This window comes from Cuculus canorus, chromosome 10 (genome assembly GCF_017976375.1).
Source record: "Cuculus canorus isolate bCucCan1 chromosome 10, bCucCan1.pri, whole genome shotgun sequence".
In the NCBI taxonomy this organism is placed as follows: Eukaryota; Metazoa; Chordata; class Aves; order Cuculiformes; family Cuculidae; genus Cuculus; species Cuculus canorus.
Window position 1 is genome coordinate 14,902,227 of NC_071410.1, and position 19,567 is coordinate 14,921,793.

A 19,567-nucleotide genomic window follows, 5' to 3' on the forward strand; every position below is an offset into this window, starting at 1 on the left:
GTGGTCAAATGGGCGTGGTCAACGGGGTCAGTGCGGAGGAGCCAAAGACGTGTGGTCAAAGGTACGTCAGCGTCGGGGCGGGGCAAAAGGGGGCGTGGTTAATTGGAGAGCAGCGGAGTCAAAGGGGCGTCGCCGTGGGGGCGTGGCCAGTTGTGCCAAAGCGGCGGGGCGGGGCCAAACGGGCGCGGTCAGTTGGGGCGAGGCGACGGGGCGTGGTCCAAAGTGGGTGTCCCGCGGTGCCGGAGCGGCGAGGCGGGTCGATCTTCTCCCCCTGCGGCCGGGGGAGGCCGCCTCAGGCGGGCGGCGGTGCCGCCGGGCGGCTCCGAGCCGGTGTGTCTCGGGCCATGGCTACGTGGCGGCGGGACGGGCGGGTGACGGCGGCGCAGCGGCTGTGCTGCGCGGCGCTGGCGGGCGCGCTGAGCCTGAGCCTGACGGCGCCGCTGGAGCTGCTGTCGGTGCTGGCGCAGGTGGGGGCCCGGCAGTGCCGGCGGGGGCTGCGCCGCGCCGCAGTCGGCCTGTGCCGCGCCGAGGGGCTGCGGGCGCTCTGGAAGGGAAACCTCACCGCCTGCCTCCGCCTCTGCCCCTACAGCGCCCTGCAGCTCGCCGCCACCCGCCGGTGAGCGGGGGCACCGGGAGGGGAGAGGGGAGGGGTGAGCTCCGGGAGGGGGGGGGGCAGCGGGATGGGGGTGCACCGGGAAGGGATGGGCACCGGGAGGAGGTGACCACCGGAGAGGGATGGGGTGGGCTCCGGGAGAGGAGAAGGTGGGCACCGAGGAGGAGAGGAGGCACCGGGAGTAGAGGGTACCGGGAGGGGATGCGATTAGCACCGGGAAAGGGGAGGGGGACACCGGGGAGGAAAGGGACTGGACACCGGGAAGGGGATAGTATGGGCACCGGGAGGGGCTGTGTCCCCTGTCCCGGTGTCGGGGCAGCGCTGGGGGTGCTCCTCGGCGGGAGCGTTGCCTGTTCACTCAGCTGGTTTCCTTGAGGAATGAAGTTACAGCAGCTACAGAGGTGGCTGCAGCGTCTGTTCTTTGCAGTCGGTTGACTTTATTCCTTTATACCCTTACGTCTGTATCAAAGAACCGGTGTGCTTTGTTCATTTACGTCCTTATGTGTGTATCAGAGAAAACAACAAAAAAAATCCCCGTTTGAATCTTTTACCCTGTTACGCAGCCGTCGTTATGCAAATTCAATCGAGTTTGCAGTCATTATGTGACACCAGGTGTTTTTTAAACCTTGTTTTGGATAATGCACAGATGCTGAATTCAGGTGAGCGCTGGAAGGACTCCATCAGCAGGAGCAATGCTGGCTGAGCGCTTTCCTAGGATTCCCCTTTACTTCCAGTATCTCTCTCAGCCTCCGCAGGGAGTGCCTGACGGCTGGCACGCACCAGCATGTTTTGCCACTCCGAGGGTTGGGTTTCTTTATCTGTTTTTTTTTTTTCCCTGAGGTCAGCTGTGTTCATGGTATGCGCTTGACATTTCCTCCCAGCTGAGCGATGGGTTATTCCAGTTCGTGAGCCGTACTGGGTGGGGAGAAGCGTGGGCTCAGGCTGTCCTGGCCAATCCAGCCCGCTGTGGCCCTCGCCCGAGCGAGCTGCGCGGCGCCTGGGGTTTGTCATTCATCTGGCTGAGCAAGAGTCATCTTCCCAGATCTGTCTGTGTGCCTTTCAGGAGCTGATAGATGGAGCGACCCTGGGCTGGGCAGCTCTGTGTGTCCTTCTTGTAATGCAGGTGGTGGCCAAACAAGGAGACGGGTGATGGCGGTGGGAAGGCAGAAACGGGGATTTAAATGTAATTTTAAGCTCACAGAAGACTCAGTGTGTTGCATGAGTTGATTCTGCGCACAGCATTTGCTTATTCAGCTTGAAATGGGGTATTCCCTTTGCAAAGCTATATTTTGTCTCTAGTTTGCACAGGGTACTCTTTTGAATTGCAAGTGGAAGCAGGTACCAGGAAAAGAAATAAAAGCTGCCTACACATATTGATAGGTTATTTGGGGATTATTAATGTATTTTCTAGTGGGAGAAGGGTGCAAGAAACACAAACCCAGAAACATTACATGGTAACTTAAGTAAACAGTCATGCCAGCTGCAGAAGGACCTGAGCTGGGCATGGCCAGCTGGGGCAGAGGAGGTTTAGCTGACTCTATGTCTGCGGTTACTGTGCACAGATTCTGTCTTTCCATGGCATTTTTAAATGGGTAGTGTCCTAAGACACCCCAGCACCCTCCCCACGCGTTCATGCACACACAGGAAAATCAGGCTGTGTTGCTTTAGGGACTGTACAAGACACACAGGAAGAAAAAATGAATGCTCTTTCACTTCTGCTTGGCTTGTCTTTCTGCTCTGGGCTCTCTCCAGGGCATGAGAGAAGCAGATGCAGGGATCTGTCATGCAGTAGAAAATGCTCATGTGAAAAAAACATCAGCTGAGCAAGCAGGGACTTGTAAATGTTTGAACATCATGTTGGTTTGGATGTGGTAACACTGTGTAGTTTAAATGTAAATTTGCCATTCGGGCAGTTTAGTTAACACTTCCAAAATAGGACAATAGAATAATTTCCTTACCTCCAGCTAAGATTCTTCTCTCAAGTCTTTTTACTTGTTTCTTGCTGCTTCCATGACACTTGTCCCTGATGTATGCCCTGCATACATAGGAAAGTTCTTACGTGCATCACAAATGCATGAGTTGTAGGTTAGCCTTTAAAATTTTGTGCTTCAATTTCAAAATGTCAAATTTAGACTTAAGCTCCTGAGCATAACGTCCTGGACAGAAGTCTCCTCTAGAGAAGTATCCCTGTGGACCTTTCTGTCCCAACATAAGCAACAAAAAAACGTTCAGTTGTTCTCAGAAAGCCTGTGATGACATTATCTATATATTTCTTATGTGCTAACTTTGACTGGTTAGCATCTCTCTAACTGATGATCGGAGAATTTCTTGCAGACGTTTTAAGTCATGGTAGTTTTCATCCTGTAAATGGAAATGTAAATGAGGATTCAGTGGTCAAAAATTACTTTGAAAGTCTCTTGAAAAGCAAACAAGTAAATAATTTGAACAATTAGTCTCTGTATCTTTGAAGATTTTTGTTCTTTGTTGAATTGGTGCTCTGGACCTCCAGGATGGTGCCAGAACTCGAGTGATGTAAGCTCAGTCTGTGCTGGGAACTGTGGTGCAGGTAGAGCTACCAGCTGCCTCTCTCAACAAGCTCTTTTGGGTACTGGAAGTATTTTGTTCAGTGACGCTAAAATCAAAGCAAATTGTATTTACACGGTTGTGTATTCCAGTCCCTGACTTAGTTGTTAGCTATAACTTTTGCATTCCTACACTTCTGTGCGGTGTGGATTTACCTAAAATCTCTTTGAGTTCTGTTATTTGGACTCTGCTTGTATTTGCCCATTCACATGTTCTGTTTCTCAGAGGTTCTGATGCTTGTGTGGTGTTATACATAGCAAGGACTTGGATGGAATACGTGTTAAAGTTTCAGTTCGTGCTGCAGAAGGGGCTTGTGGGCAGAAGAACAATTACATTGAGAATAATCTGCCTTAGTTTTTTTCATGTGTTTTGTTTGTACTGTCAATAGCGCCTGTTTTATGTGTTTACTCTAGACTCGTTATACTTTTCACGGATGAGTTGGGTCATATTTCCCACTGGAGAGCCATCATGGCAGGAAGTCTGGCTGGCATGGTGGCAACCGTCGTGACTTATCCCACTGACGTCATTAAAACACGGCTCATTGTGCAGAACCGTCTGGAACCATCTTATGAAGGAATTCTTCATGCCTTTTACAAAATTTATCATCAAGAAGGACTCCTTGCACTCTACCGTGGTGTCTCACCAGCTATATTAGGTAAAACAATGAGGGAAGTCGCCTCATTGTTTATTGCAGCTGTGTAGAGCGTTCAATTGCTTGCTGGATTTCAAAAGCAAATATTAATGTTGTCCTGTAGAAAGCACGTAGACTTACAAGGCACAATAGTACTGATTACTTCTGCTGCACGTTTATTGCTTCTAAGTATGACCAAGTGCATAGTGTTTCATCACATCTAGATGCTGCAATATGGGTGTTTGGTGGTAAAGCAGTGACTAAAAAGTAAAGTTCTTCAAAGTACTGATCGGGTTTGAGCAGCATGAGGTGAAAACTGGCAGCTGCTCATCCCATTTTTCTAGGCTATGCGATGAGCAGCTCTGTTTTCTTAGTGTATAGTGTGTTGATATAAACCTGTCTGGTTTACTTTCTAGGTGCTATCCCATTTTCTGCAGGCTCATTCTTTGTTTACATCAATCTGGACAAAATCTGGCAAGAACCCATAGTTCATTTCACTCCTCTTCAGAACTTCATCAACGGCTGTGTTGCAGCTGGTGTGGCACAGACACTTTCTTTCCCCTTTGAGACTGTCAAGAGGAAGATGCAGGTACAGAGCATTCATGTTACTAATACTTTGTTATAGGTGCTTATTGCAGGAGCTTCAGACAAGACTAGGCAGATAGTCATGACTACCATTTCATTTCTCTTACCAGGAAGCTACAAAGGCTTTGTCTTAGGTTGGTTTGAGGGTGTTTGTTTTGTTTTTTGAAGTCTGAAAAGTATTGTTACAAGTTACACTTCTTAAGGTGGGTTCAGGTACCACTATGGGACATGTGCATACTTTCAAACTCTTGTCTTTAGCTTTATTTTTTTCCTTCTCATAGCAATTCCAACAAATTCTCACAGTTCAGAATTGGCAAACCTTCTGTCAAACACAGGCATTTAGTCCCCTCAGCGGCAGACAGGATGAATGAGAGTCATGTCATTTTCAGAGCCTGAATGTCTGCCATTTATGCTTGACCTATGTACTGGCAACCACAAGAAATCCACTCAGCAGGTGTTAAGTCTGAAGGGTCAGAACTAGCCGTGTTCTTATTTCTGACTCCTCTGGTTAACAAGTGACTTCCCGGTTGCTGGTGCTGCTGCTTTCCTGCAGCATCAGTAACATGAGAGTTAACTATATCAAGTTACTATATCATTTTATATTATCCTGCTTATCCTTTCTCCTGAAAGTATAGTAATGATCTAAAAAAACCAACCCAACCACAGAACAACCACTACCTCCCAGCTTCCATCTCAGTAACATAATTCATTTTATGGTGTTGACTTTTCATTAGAACTTCCCTAACTTTATTGTTAGAGCGACAGTATCTCTCATTGTCTGATGGCTCTTTGGCTGAGGCATACGAGTGTGTCCTTTCAGCCTAGTTCTTAAGACTGCAGATTTGTGGAAAGCTTTTGTGATCCATAAAAAAAAAAAAAAAAAAAAAAAAAAGCCGTACGTGACATAGCAGCATTATAAAGGTCCCTCCCCCTCATCAAGTGGTAGCCTGGCTGGTAAATCACAAGCTAGCAAAAGTCAGTGAAACTGTGAGTTCCCCTCTCCTGCTCCCCAGGTTCCCTTTTTCAGTCAGGGTGCAGAATCCTTCATTGCCTTAGAGAGGACCTCAGCAGAAGAAACATGTGAGCTGTCTGTTATTGGATCAGCTCACATAGCTGATGTGTCCAAAGGCAAGCTTTAAGATGAAGCCTTTCATCAGGTATCTCATAAAATATCTCGGGTGAGAAGGAGGTTCTGAGCGTGAAAACTTGATAAGTTTTTCCAGCTGTGTCAGTTACTCCTTACAAGTCTTCTTTTTCTTTATATCTTTAGGCTGTCTCACAGCAATACTGTTGCCCTATAGAATAAAGGAAAAAAAAAAAACCAACATTTACTGTGCTGTTTCTCCTTTAATGTCTTCCTTCGACACATTAGTTACTTGAACATTGAGTTTATAACCAATTCAGAAGTAATCTTCGGTTGTAGCTGGTTTGATGTTAAGTTCTGTGTCCGGCTTTGTCTTGACATGCAAGCAGAGAAGGTGAACATGCTCATCTTTCATTTTCCTGCCACTAGGCTGTACTCTTTCACCAGAGAGATGCTTAACATCTGATTTGCACTTATAGAGTAAGAAGGAAAATGGATTTGTTTCCTAAGTATGTAGGAAATCAATATGCTAAAACCACTTTGGATGGAAAACAGGCTGAACAACGGAGAACATTTTTTTTCTCATAGAAGCATTGAAACAGCTAAATAGTGATTTCTCAAGCTTAGAGAGACACCTTCTGTTCAGTGATTTGTTCTGAAGACAGGATAAGGCAAAAGTGTTTAAGAAGAAGTAGCTACCTCAGTGTGAAAGCCCATAATTCATTTGGTGCTGGAGATGATGTAACTCACAGGATCTTGTCCAGAAAAGGGACCTGCTGAAAATCACACTCAAGCTGAGCTCACTGTAACTCAGGTAAGGTCATCCAAGAAGTTTGTTTTTCACAGTTAGTACCAGGGTATGGCCCTGCCTTGCATGGCTTAGCTCCGCTTTGTGCTCGCTTGCTGGCCTGTTTGGTTTGCCGGGTGGTAGTCAGAAGAGGGAAATGTCTCAATCAGCCCCAGAAAAGCTGTCATGCAAAAGGACTTAAAAGGGGGGAGAACAAAGAAGGGGAAAACAGAACTTCAAGACATTTCAATCTTCTGTAGAAGACAAGGGAGGCATTACATCTGATCACAGATTTTCTCAAACATCGTATTTCTGATCAGCCTGTATTCAGTGATCACCTCTCTCGCTGATAGAGTGGTGTACCAAAGCCTTCAGCTGCCCCAGGCCTGCTGTGAGTGCTCTGCAGGGCATGTAGGGGAGTGCTGGCTTTGTTTTGAAGCTGCAAATACTGTGTATGAAGAGGAATGCAGCACACTGTGGATGTTGATATCACATCATCTTCTTTCCCCTCCCTTCTGTCCCACTGATCTGGCAGATAGAAGTAGTATATTACCAAAGATGACTTTTCCAGTCGTGATGTTGTAAGGCAGTCTTAGGAGCTTCAAAAACTGAGAAATCAGAACACAAGGCTGTCTTCTCTGAGATGCTGGGATGCAGTACAACTCTGAGACCAGAGCATCAAATTCAGATATATATCTTATGCGCTTGGCAGTCTTGGATGTGTTAGCTTCATCCATGTCCTCATCTACACAATGCTTGATTTGTTTGTACAGACTAGAAAATGAATTGTGCTCTGGAAGGAAGGATGAGGGGTTATTTTTAATCTCAGTTGTAATAATTTTGTTTCATCCTTTCTCATTTTACATATCTGAATTCTACGCTTCTGACATGAGCAGCTTCTGTCACTGACATCTGTGGGAGTAGGAGCTGACTGTCAGTGAACGATTCTTCCCCTGTGTTTCGGTGATGACCTATGATGTCAGATTTGCTCTGTAACCATGACTTCTTTCCCCTTTGCTATTACAATAATTTTTATCATGTTTACTTTTTTTTTACAACGATGCTGTTTGCTGAATATACTTGAATGTTTTTCTTAAAAGAAATGTTAATTAATATGAGGGAGTCTTGCTGAATATGTGAGTCCTTTATGTTGTGCTTATCCTAATTTTATTCCTTTGTCTTCCCTTTTTCACTTTGCTCCTGATTGGCATATTAGAGAATTAAGAGGTACTGTATGCATGTTTCAGCATGGAAATGTGGCTTTTGTTGTGCATCTGTAGAAGGGGATTAGTGAAGGAGAAGGCTCTTCAAAGGGGTGTTCTATATCAAATGCTTTCCCGGCTCACTCTTATGCTATATCTGTTTCTGAAGAAAAACTACGGCTCTTTATATCCTTCTGTTACTCTTGGCTTTCCTTCCTTGCCTCACAGTAACATGTTTTTTGTTAAATCCAGTACATAAGCGATATTCCAGTATTGCATTTTTACCTTGCAGACTTGCATACAAGAACAATTTTTTCTTTTACTTTTTTTTTTTTTCACTTAAAGCAGGAAAATACCTGCCTGTGAATGAATCTGAGTCTAAGGGGAGCACTGGTGATGTGTCTCCACTGTCCCACGGCATCTTTTTGCCTATGACAACCTTCATAAGTGCACTTTGGACTGAGCTCTGGCATTTCAGTAGGGGAAGGTTAATTTAGAGCTGTTACATGCCATACAGAAGATTATTATTAGAATGACACCAATGCCAGGCTATGTGTAGAACTGAAAGTCTGCAAACATGCAAATGGTCAGCACAAACCTAATACCCAAGTTTGGCACTTCTCTCTGTGCACGTGGCCCTCAGAGTTGGGCTCGGGTAGCCCGGGCTGGCACTTCTCAGACTTTGTTCCAAATTGACCTATGACTCTGGCAGTTTTGTTAGGCAAAATGCACAAAGATGACCGTAAAGTTTCACATATTCTCCATCGACTGCACAGTTGCTTTGTGCCTGTTTACATGGACAAACTTTGCACAGTTTGCAGAACCTCAGTCCTGTCACCATATTTTTTTGGTATAATTTGTTTTCATTTTTGTGACTGGAAACTTGTCTGAAACTCTTCTTCACCAGTAAATGTTATTCAGGGATGGCTTTATTCGCAAACCCTTGTAGTACAGAATAAACATACTGCAGGATTCAGCACGTTTTTGGTGTTGACTGCACAGCATCCTCAAGTTGTGAGGATGTCTCGCTGGAGAAAGCATCATTCAGGAGTGATCTTTCTGTTTTAAAATCCAGGCTTTGAATGCTCTCCACTGCCATATAAGCAAGCAGGCTCACTGTTCTTGGTTGGTGTAGACTATTGCCATCCATAACCTAAGAAGTGGCCTCTCCTCAGTGACAAAAGTGAATCAATCAGGCCTTGACTGCCTATCAATCTGTAGCGGGATTTTGTTGCTGTTGTGTGTTTTTGGTTCTTTGGAACACAAGATGCTCTGCAAGTGTGAAATTCATTGTAAATGATATAAATGCTGTGGGTTCTTAGTTACGTGGGGAAAACTAAGCAATCATTCCCTTTGTAAGGTTGCCTGTTTAACATAAAGGCGGTCTCATGCCCTATTGGCACATTTCTAGTGTGAGGTGAGTTAAAGGAGATGCTGAAGACTCTCTTTACAAGTAGTAATGTTATTTAAGTATCTATTTAAAAATAGTCACCTAATTATGTTCCTTGCATGGTGAAAGTCATGCAAGTTGCTGGGTTATAAACAAAGCTTTGGAAAAGAAAATGATAAATATTAGAAAAGCGCCTCCTCCCTGCTGAAATGAGGAGACAGAGCTCCTGTGTTGCTTAATCATAAGCAACCTGCAAAGAGTGCTCTGTCCTTGGAGGTGGTCGCTGAGGCTGGCATGGCAGTCTCTGAAAGCTCCCAAGCTGTGGTGTCCCTGCTGCTTGTGAGATCGGCATTCCTGTCAGCTGGAAATATGAAAGTTATTGGGGTCATGACCTGGTTTGAAAATAAGAAATCATTTTTGGGTCATGTGGTTCACACGACATCTCAGAAGCATACGTGCTCCAAGTCTTTGTGCAGGGAAATCCTTTAATAGTGAATGGCATGGGAGCCTGAGCCTTGAAAATTTTCAGAGATGGAGCCATTTGACCACGTAGAGTGGCAAATTCCATAGGGTGGAAGCAAATAAGAAGCAATGTTAGTACTTTTAGTCTGATTTCCTGTGAATGTAAGGCTTATGTGGTTGCTAGCTGTCTGTCCTTGTCCCTAGTAACTTATGATCCTGTTATCCAGCTTCAACTAAACTTGATGGGGGAGAAGGTTTCATAGACAGTAACTTCTTTGAAGTTTTATGAAAACAAGTGCACAGTTAAGAGACAAAACTCCAAAAATATTTCACCTGAGGGGAGGCTGCACTATGAGTTCTTACTTATCTTCCTTTTCTTTATGATCTCATATTCCTCTTCTCCTTGCTGCTGGAATTCAGGCATCAGCTAGGACCCCGTGCCCTGGTCGGTCCTTGAACTTGGGACCAGCCTGGCTCCTCTGATTGTTAGCAAACAGATAATAGACATCAGATTCTGATTTGATGAAATCCTTTCCTTTTTCTTTATGTCTAAATACTTCAAGCTACCAGCATTTTGTATTGTTTTGTTGATTTTGCTATAAAGATATTTTATATCACTTTTCTCTGTGGCAGAATAAGTGCCCTACTTCTTTGGGAAGTACTCAGTCCAGTTGAGACAATGCCTGAAGAAAGGTACTGAGAGTATCATGGGCTTTGCCTTCTGTAACAGCCTAGATTGGCTTTTGTGTGGATGAATAAGCCTCAGAGGCATTTCTGTCAGATCTGTAGACTTCCACAGGAAGGAATAATGAAGACTCACTGCCTGTGAGGTTCAAACACTGAACAGTGCCAGTGGAAAAGCTGGATAAGAGGAGAAAAATCGTAAATTAAGAATCAGAAGCAAGACTGAGCTGATCTAACAGTCAGCTGCCTTGCGACAGGTCGTGCGATGTCTAGTGGTCTTTAGCCCTTTTCATCCGAGGAGCTGTGGTGTGACAAGTATGTAATACTTGCTCTGAGGGGGATTACAGCAGTAGCTTAACCCTGCAAGACACTGGTCCACCAAAGAAAAGCAGGAAAACACATTGTGCCCGTTTGAAATGCAGGAGGTTGGAGGGAGAGCAGAATGCAATTGTCTCTGAATTATTTTTCCAGGTGCTGCCCACTCCCAGTCCTCGATTTGGTAGTGCCAGTTGGCTGTTGCTGATGGCCTCTGAGAGCCTCCGTAGCTCTGTGAGCAGCGTGGTGTGAACAAGAGCTCTCTAACCTGCTTTGGGGCAGATCAGATGGGTTAACTCAGCCCACCTTTTATACTCACCTAGCTGACAGGGCCTGGCGCAGGCTAGGGTACCTGCTAACTGTTACAGCATAGCCATAACTTTTAGAAGGAAGACAGAGATGTCTCCAAAGTGACTGCCGTCACTGTTGCCCCTTGCATCAGTTATACAGGAGAGCCTGGTATTCGTCTGTGCTTAGAATGAGGTACCTGTGACATGTAAGGTGATTATTTACGCAAAATACTCCACGAACAAGAGCTAAAATGTTAAGGACACTCTCTTCTTTTGTATCTCATTTATTTTGATTTGGTGCAGTTCCTTGCCTCATCCATGTAAGAACAGGGGAAATATGTCCTCTGTAAAGCCCTAGTCCCATAAAGTGTTAATTTTCTCCTCAGTTCCTACATAGGCAGAAGGAGATGCAGTGTTGCTGTGCACTGTGTGAAGTGTGGAACCAAGCTAGACTGCCTAAAGGTTTGCACCATTAAATAAACTACCCAATTGTAAGGGTTGAGCTGAACCATCATGAGGCATTTGGAAACCACTGAGAGATGTCCATCCAGAGAACTTGTACTGCCTTGAGGAGAAAGACCTCTACATACCTTATCAAAGATCTCTTCATCCTGCAGCTGTTAGGAAAGCTCAAGTTCAGTAGCAAGGGAGGGATTTTGCAACAAACTCTGAAGCTTCAGGGTACAACAGACCTGGCAATAATGTCTTTAAGGACAAGAGTCAAAGTTCTGAGCAAGCAGAAAACTGGTTTGCTCATTTGGTGCCGCTGATCTCAGAAAGGCGAGATGATTTGGCCCCAGTTCAGGTTCCAGAGGAAAGGACAACGTGTTCCTGGAGTGCAGGAAGCTGGAGGGCAGCCACTCTGCTCTGCTGCTGTGGAACTGATTGCCTCCTGATAGCTTGTCATGGTTTACCTTTCTACATGCCTGAATGCCTCGGTGGACATTAGCCAAGGGTAAGTCAGCAGGGTCATTGGGCACTGGCAGAGGCTGCCCAGGGAGGTGGTTGAGTCCCCATCTCTGGAGGTATTTAAAAACCAGGTAGATGAGGTGCTCAGGGACATGGTTTAGTGGCAGATAGGAATGGTTGGACTCGATGGTCCAAGAGGCCTTTTCCAACCTTGTGATTCTATGATTACTAAAACACTGACACAGAAAAGACCATGATTACTGTGTAAGGCTTTCCTCCTGGAGAAAGGATTGATTAGCCCAAGAGAATCCACGTTCTTTTTCCCCCCCAATATTAACACTTTTTTTATTTATTTGAGTGGAATCAAATACTCTCTCAAGCATTCAGCCTGCTCTTGAGAAATTTCTGTTGATTGTAGTGGCATTGGCTTGAAAGAAAACTGCCATCATTGTCCTTAAGTTGCCTTTGAACTACAGTTAGGCTTGCCTGTTGCATGTGTCCTTATTAACTCAGACTGTAAAGACTTCTTATTTTAGCTTCCAGATTAAGAGTATGAACTCCTGAGCTGTGTTGTAAAGTGCCTTCCTGTGCTGCTTTTTTGAATTGATTGAAAGTGCAGAACACCTGATTCTGGTGAAAATACAAAAATGTATAAATAATAAGCAATTTTACTGTATCTGCCATCTGAATAGCATACCACTTGTGGCAGCTGTTCACCGTTAGTTGATCTTTCATACTTTGTGCCAACAGTACTGCATACTCAAAAAATAAAGGACAAATCTTTGTATATTTAGGCAACTTGATGAACGAGGTGGGGGAGGAAGTATTTTCAAGTCTCTCATATGTGTAAATTCAGGTATTTGCAAACCAGAATGTCCTAAACTGCAAGTGGGAATTTCATATCTGCACAGCTCTGGGCACAGGCTCAAGTGACCAAACCACTGCTTCTGTCATTCCGTGATCCGGTGGTCTCGGCTTGGTCCCCATGAGGCTACTATAAGACTTGGAAGGATGGGAGTGATTATCTATTGATGGGCACAGTTCCCACCGCAGCTGCAGTGAACTGCATCCGTCCTTCAAGTCTGAGAGGAGGAGGAGAAGGGCTGGTGGAAGTCATCAAAGGGGAAATCTCTAGAAGGGTCTGTGAGGTTAGTTCCCAAAGTGGAACTATGTAGTTCTGGCAGTCACCTCATGATGCAGACAACGGGAGAGATATGTCGGTTTCTGAAGGGTCTCCAAGTAATAACTAACTTTCACAATTAACTTCAGTTTTGTCATGGTAATTCATCTGTATTTAAATATATTTTTATATAAACAATGCGAGTGCAGGTAGTTGTGAGGTTTTTTTCTTTACGCATGCCTGTCTTTCTTGGATTTAGATCGTCAGCATAGAACAGACCCCTAACTTGGGGAATGTATTGCAGCGACTTAGTAGATGTGGTGGTCTCTGAATACTAAAAGACTGTGTTTGTGAGAGAGCAGATGGAGCCAATTCTACATTTGATGTGCTTTAATCATTTAGAGAACCCGTCCTCCATCGGAGGTAAAAAGATTAGCAACTTAACCCCACTACTACTGTGACTAAGATCTTGGCACTGTTACCAGCGCAGTGAGCTGTACTGTGTCTCCAGCCTTCTGCAGCGCGAGGCAGCCGCAACTGGGAGGGGATGAGGACTTTACAAATGTTCCTAACAAACAGGTTTCCGTGCAGCAGCCTGTAGTCTCAAGGACGGGGGGAAAGAAGGGAATTCAAGCTCCTTCAAGGTGCATGGCATGAAATGTCTCAGTCCTAAACCTGACCTTTTTGGCATGAGATTAGCTGTTTGATTTGTATGCCGGAATAGGTTTCTGGAATAAAAGGTAGAGAAACTCGTTTGATCTGTTTGGTTACTTCCATGTTCTGGCTCTGGTGCAGAGGTTGTGAGGTGTTATAGACGTGCTTAGATCATGCAGAACCACTCCAAACCCACAGCTATTTTTTCATTAAAAGCAGTGCCAAATGAAACACCTTCATATTTTTTTTTTTGTTAATACATTTTAACTTTAACTGTGTTCTAAAATACTGAAGTTTTAACTACACACTGATACAGTTTTTAGTTTTCCTTTTGCCGTAGGTGTTTCTGAGATACTGTGGACAATTCTTATTTAAATGCTATGTCTAGGTTCCAGAAACTTACTGCTGCTGTAAAACAGAAAGACGGGCAAAGCATACTTCAGCGCACAGACTGATATCTTGGAAATGGCTGTAACCGTGGTGAATGAACCCTATAAATAATCTTTCAGTAAATCTCTTAAGAGGTCGATGTCTGTGGGTAAATTAGAGATCTGGGGGGTTGACTGACCTGTTCCTTTTTAACTGTGTTCTGGATGTGTTTACTGCATGCAGAACCTCTCTGAAACCTGCAGGGTGCTTGTTGCCTGTCCTGGTGTTGAAGGCAGGAGTGTGGTAACCAAAACACTTTGATATGGCCCTTTGCGATGTATACAGTAATGAAGGGGATTAAGTCACACTCATACAGTTAATTCTGGCAGGTCGTGCCCTGCCTGCCACAGAGGGACTTAAAAAGGAAGGGAATCACATGTTAACAGCATTCCTGCTTTCCTGAATCGCTTTAGAAACCTGTCCCGCTTGGCTGCCTGGAACTCCCTGTGCCAGAAAAGCTTGCTGAAGCTGGTTGATGGTCCAGAGAGCAGATCAGGGATTTGAATCCAGCTCTCCTATGGCTGCTGTTGCGTTTTTAAGAATGCATCATTCGAGTGCTCTTTTAAACATCCCTGGTGCTAATACCACCATTCTTAGCAGAACTGGTCCCTGAAGTCTCAGCTGCGGTGCTCAGCATCTTCTACAGTACAGTCATGAGAGCCTTTGTGGGGGAGTTTCTCCAGTACTGTGGATTAAGGCCTGAAAAGTTATTTCTCTCTGGATTTAGCTATCACTTTTTAAACCCTTACACTCTAACAGAACCAAGCAGAACAGCCGAGCTTCCTCAAAGCAAAGGAGCATCAGTGAATGTCAGAATGACCCTTGGCTACCAGACTAGTTCTGTTAACTTGAACTACCTATAAAGACAGGTCTGATAAAATCACAGCAGTTAAATCCCATAATGTCTGCCTCTCCGAGTCCTAAACAGGAAGCTGTGAGAGCTTGCACCACAGTTAGGAATTATGGAAACAGCTGTAGCCCCATGGAGTTACCAAGGCCAACGCAAACACAAAGAGGACAAGCAATTAGAACAGCTGAGGTACTTTCTCCCATAAAAATGTGATCCTTCTCTTACAAATCAGGTACACTGTTGAGAAAGTTCAGAGAGGAGCAAATGCTTAAAATGAAAAAAAAATCCTTAAAGTGTAAAAGATAAATCCTCAGCCCTATTCTTGTTTGAGGGGGAAAAAAACAGGACATAATAAAGGGATCCAGAAGATAACAGATGAGGATGTGGTGGAAGCCTGTTGCCTTCTTTCTCAGTGCAGACAAGTGCAGAAAAGTGCTTTCTCAAAATCACCTCTGAAAGCCCTGTCAAAAGGTAAATGTATGGTTTTACCTGTTACCTGCCATCAGAAGTATTTCATATGCATTTCAATCAAAAAAAAAAAAAAAAGGTGAGGAAAAATCATTATATATGATTTTTTTGTAGATAAAGAAGACTATGCCGTTAGTGTCCAGGGTGTTCAGTTGGGGTTGTTACCATCTAAATTTTAGCAGCAGACTTGCTAGTAGTGCAAGGGGCTGCAGCAGCATTTAAACTATTTGATTAGCAATTTCTCTTATACCTGGAGTGCAAGTTTTGATCTGTTTCCACTTCCAACGTCTTGGTTGCCAAGTATTTGAAATGCGATAGCTGAGGCATCTAGAAAATGTCATCACCACTCATCAGTTTGTGAGGGGCTTGTTGTAGGCTTAGCAGCTCTCACAAGGCCAAGGAGGGGAAAAATGCTACACCATATGGTGTTTCAGGTCAATAAGGGGATAATTATATCCATATTCACCAATAAATTAGTTGTACAAGTCCCTTTTATGTTGGACATCTGCCCTGTGGTGATCAGCTTGCGTGTGCAAGTTGTCAGCCTGGGGTCCCCACACACTCCTGACTGAGAAATATCACCTGTCATGACTTTGAATGAAACCCTAATTTGCCAATGCAAAATAAAACCATGGCTGCATGTGCACAGATGGATGGGGGGGAGATTATTCAAGGTCACGTTATCCTGTCTGTGCTAACACAGTAGGAGATTAATGAAGGAAGGATTTTGCTGTTAAAAATGACCCACTGCACTTCCTCTGTGTGAACAGACACTGCCTCTACTGCAGTTGGAAATGTAGCTGCAGTCCAGCAGGATGGTCCCAAGCTAACTTTAACCAGTCCAGATTAAAGATGAGGGGAGCACGAGCACCAGCTTCTCACCTACAGCCCTTGGTGTGCTTGTACAGCCTGGGCCAAAAACCCTGTTCTTCTGTTTCTGCTGTGCTGTAGCTACTCAACCTATAGTACAATTTGCCCTTCTCGCTGCAGTGTGGATGCAACCTCAGCAGCCAGAATAAAGTCCATACGCTCTTCTTTTTAATCAGTTACAGGAAGGCTTCCCTCTTGTAGGTGCTCCACTGTCGGTGGTGTGAAAACCTTTCCCCAGACCTGAGCAACTGGCAGCCGAGGGCTGATGTGTTATGCGGCTCTGGTTCGGATGGTGTGTCTTCACAAGGGTGGGATTTGTTTCTAGCAGTGACATGGCACAAAAGGAAGTGCTGCGTGAAATTATTGCTCTTTCATACCTGTCAGAAAGTAAATTCCTTCTCCTTGTAGTTTGTATTTCAACGCAAAATAGCTGATTCTTTTGGGTTGATGGAAGAATCCAGATCAGTCTTTTAAAACCTAGCATGTGTTCCAGAATGGAGAAAGTAATTATGGTTAATTACTTTGGTTTTCTTTTGCTTGTTCTAAACCCCACTGGTTGTCTCTTGAACAGGCCCAGAGTCCTTGGCTTCCCCACTATGGAGCGGTTGATGTCCACTTCACTGGCATGACTGACTGCTTCCGGCAAACTGTGAAGAACAAAGGTGTGCTTGGACTTTGGAGTGGGCTCACACCCAGTCTGCTCAAGGTGAGGTTTTGCTTTCATCCCAATCAAAGACTACCCTGAAGCAATCAGGACACACTTTTGAGCGGTTTGAGTTATAAAGTTTACGACATGCCTCCATACTTATTAGCAGCTTATACATGGAGTCTGTGACAGAACAAGTATAACCTCAGGCCGGTTATAAACTGGCTTTGGAACTTGGTTTGGTCATATTTCTCTAAATGAAAGCAGTAACATCTAGAAGCCAACCTTAGAAGTTCATTTGAATGTCCTTAGAGAAGGGGGTGGTGTTAACACGCAAGCCAGGATATAGATGGGGAATTGCTAGTGATCCACCTACGACAGCCAAACAAGTTCTGCTTCTCAGCTGAGCTGCAGTAACTTCACATGTTGTACCAAGCTGTAAAGAAAATGGTGCCTGGATAAGCCCAGAAGTTAAATATAGTGTTATTTAGTGCACACAGATCTGTTACTACAGCCCTTGCTGGGTTGAAAGCATGAAATAAAGCATGGTAGCTTAAACAGAAGGTAGTTTAGTTTACATAACTATGTTTTCTAGCGCTGCAGGGAGGATTACCTACATGGAGTACTACAGCTAATGAGTGGTGACTGAGTGACAACGTGATTGATAGCGATGGCCTGTCTGTGCCTGGCCCTGCCTTGGCTGGTATAAAGCCATGTGGCACCAGAGCTTCTAGATCCTGCATGGGGCAAAAGAAGAAAATTGTTAAGTCGCTCTGCTGTACGTAAACTAAATCCCACATTTTCTACCAGGGTTTGCATAAGGTATTTGACAAGTTGTGATAACTATAGGCTAGCACAGCCCTTGTTCCTCACTGTATTGTTGTAATTAGTTAGGTATCAATAATAAATTCGTATTTTTAGCATGCTGCAGGTGCCAGCTTAGTTTGAGGTGAGACTCCGATTTTATATAAATGAGCAGAGCTTTATTAGCATATCAGAAGTTTCCTTTTTTAAAACATCTAAGTTAAGAATGTTACTAGTGAGGCTAATATTGCTTTTCTATCTTATGTTGCTTTTTCTTTTTTATCAGATTGTCCCATACTTTGGCGTTATGTTTAGCACCTTCGAATTCTGCAAGCGAGTCTGTCTGTACAGGAATGGTTATATTGAATCTCCTTTAAATTACAAGCTGACTCCTGGCGTGGACCAGAGTTTACAGCCACAAGAACTGAAAGAATTGCTCCTCCGAAGGGAAAATTTTGAGCCAAGGAAATCGGCTCTTGAAAACTGACACCAGAGCATCCGTTGCAGACAACACGACACTTTTCTTAAGGAGCATTGCAAAAAAGATGTGCTGAACTACAGGTACCAATGTCTCAGCGGATTGCATGGTTTTAATACTGGAACACCACTGCCAGGAATGAATAAATTTTGTATCTCACTTCGTGAATGGATATAATTAATATGAATAGCAAGCATATACTGAAGAGAAGAGTTGCAGCTACATTGAAAACACTCTGCTATTGGAACTTGAAATGACATCTAGGTGCTTTTTAATACTGAATAGCCATTTTGTCATAAAACCACTTGCAGAAAGGCAAGGGAATGGAGATGAGAGTATAAATTGTATCTTCCAAAATATTAAGAAATTTCAAATGGATTTTTTTTGAGTCATTTGAGATACCGAGTCAGCCAAAATGATAAACAGACTGGAATACATACAACATGCAAGAATTCCTACTGCAATACCTTTTTCTTTTAGTGGTACTATGTGGACATGGCATTCTGTGGATGCAGAATTAGTCTCAGTTCAGTTACACTCCAGAATCTCTTCAGTGTTTGAGACTTACCTGAGAGTAATAATTTTGTATGAATCTTCAGCGTGAAGAAGAAAATATGCTGCTGCAACTGTGCTTTTTCTAAGAGAGAACTGTAATGTGCAAAATGAACTGTAATACACTGGAATGACAATCTTGCAAACTTAAGTGCATACTAGAAAATCTTGCCCCCTTTCTCCTGTGTTGTTACTGCATGTCATGGATTATTTCAGGCTTTGAAAAATAGTTTTCATGCAGTTCTTTAACTGAATGTGCCAGAGGTGGTGCAGTCTGTCCGAGCATCTCCTCGCCCTAGCTCAGTGGTGGAATGGATGTGGGGAACCCATAGGGTGCTCCCAGAGCATCGTGGAATCGCAGTGGGAGAGGTTTGTGGGTGGAGGGTTTGGCGAGATAGGGCCATCAGACTGGGTCCTGTGCTTGTCTGGAGGTTAAACCAACTTTGAGCCCCTGATTCCTGCCTAAACCGTGGTTCTGTGCTCCCATGGCCCTGGGATGGCACAGTGGGGCTGGGGAAGGCACCATCACTGCTGAAGGGGGAGCGTGGTCAGGCTGGATCTGGGGACGCTGGATGGATCTGGGTTTGCTGGATGGATATTTGGGGATGCCAGCAGGATCTGGGTTTGCTGGATGGATATTTGGGGATGCCAGCAGGATCTGGGGATGCCAGATGGGTATTTGAGGATGCCGAATGGATATTTGGGGATGCTGGGTGGATCTAGGGTTGCTGGGTGGATATTTGGGGATGCCAAATGGATTTTTAGGGATGCCAGCAGGATCTGGGGATGCCGAATGGATTTTTAGGGATGCCAGCAGGATCTGGGGATGCCGGATGGATATTTGGGGATGGTGAATGGATCTGGGGATGCCGAATGTATATTTGGGGATGCCGTCAGGATCTGGGGATGCCGAATGGATATTTGGGGATGCTGGGTGGATCTAGGGTTGCTGGATGGATGTTTGGGGATGCCGAATGGATATTTAGGGACGCCAGCAGGATCTGGGGATGCCGGGTGGATATTTGGGGATCCCGGCAGGATCTGGGGATGCCGGATGAATATTTGAGGATGCCGGCAGGATCTGGGGATGCCGGAGGGTCCCGCCCGTGCTCTCCGGCCCGACTCCGCCTCGCGCCCCCGGGGGTCGCGTATTGCGTTGGC

At 44.7% G+C, this 19,567-nt stretch overlaps 1 protein-coding gene across 1 annotated transcript; it reads left to right on the forward strand.

Annotated features, from left to right (window-relative positions):
- The first annotated feature begins 194 nt into the window (after positions 1-194).
- SLC25A43 (solute carrier family 25 member 43) lies at positions 195-19,537 on the forward strand. The gene is made up of 5 exons (XM_054075566.1): positions 195-616; positions 3,610-3,851; positions 4,244-4,416; positions 16,498-16,632; positions 17,663-19,537. Exons 1-5 carry the CDS (start codon positions 345-347, stop codon positions 17,861-17,863), a joined length of 1,023 nt encoding a protein of 340 aa, XP_053931541.1. The 5' UTR covers positions 195-344; the 3' UTR covers positions 17,864-19,537.
- The last annotated feature ends 30 nt before the right edge of the window (positions 19,538-19,567 follow it).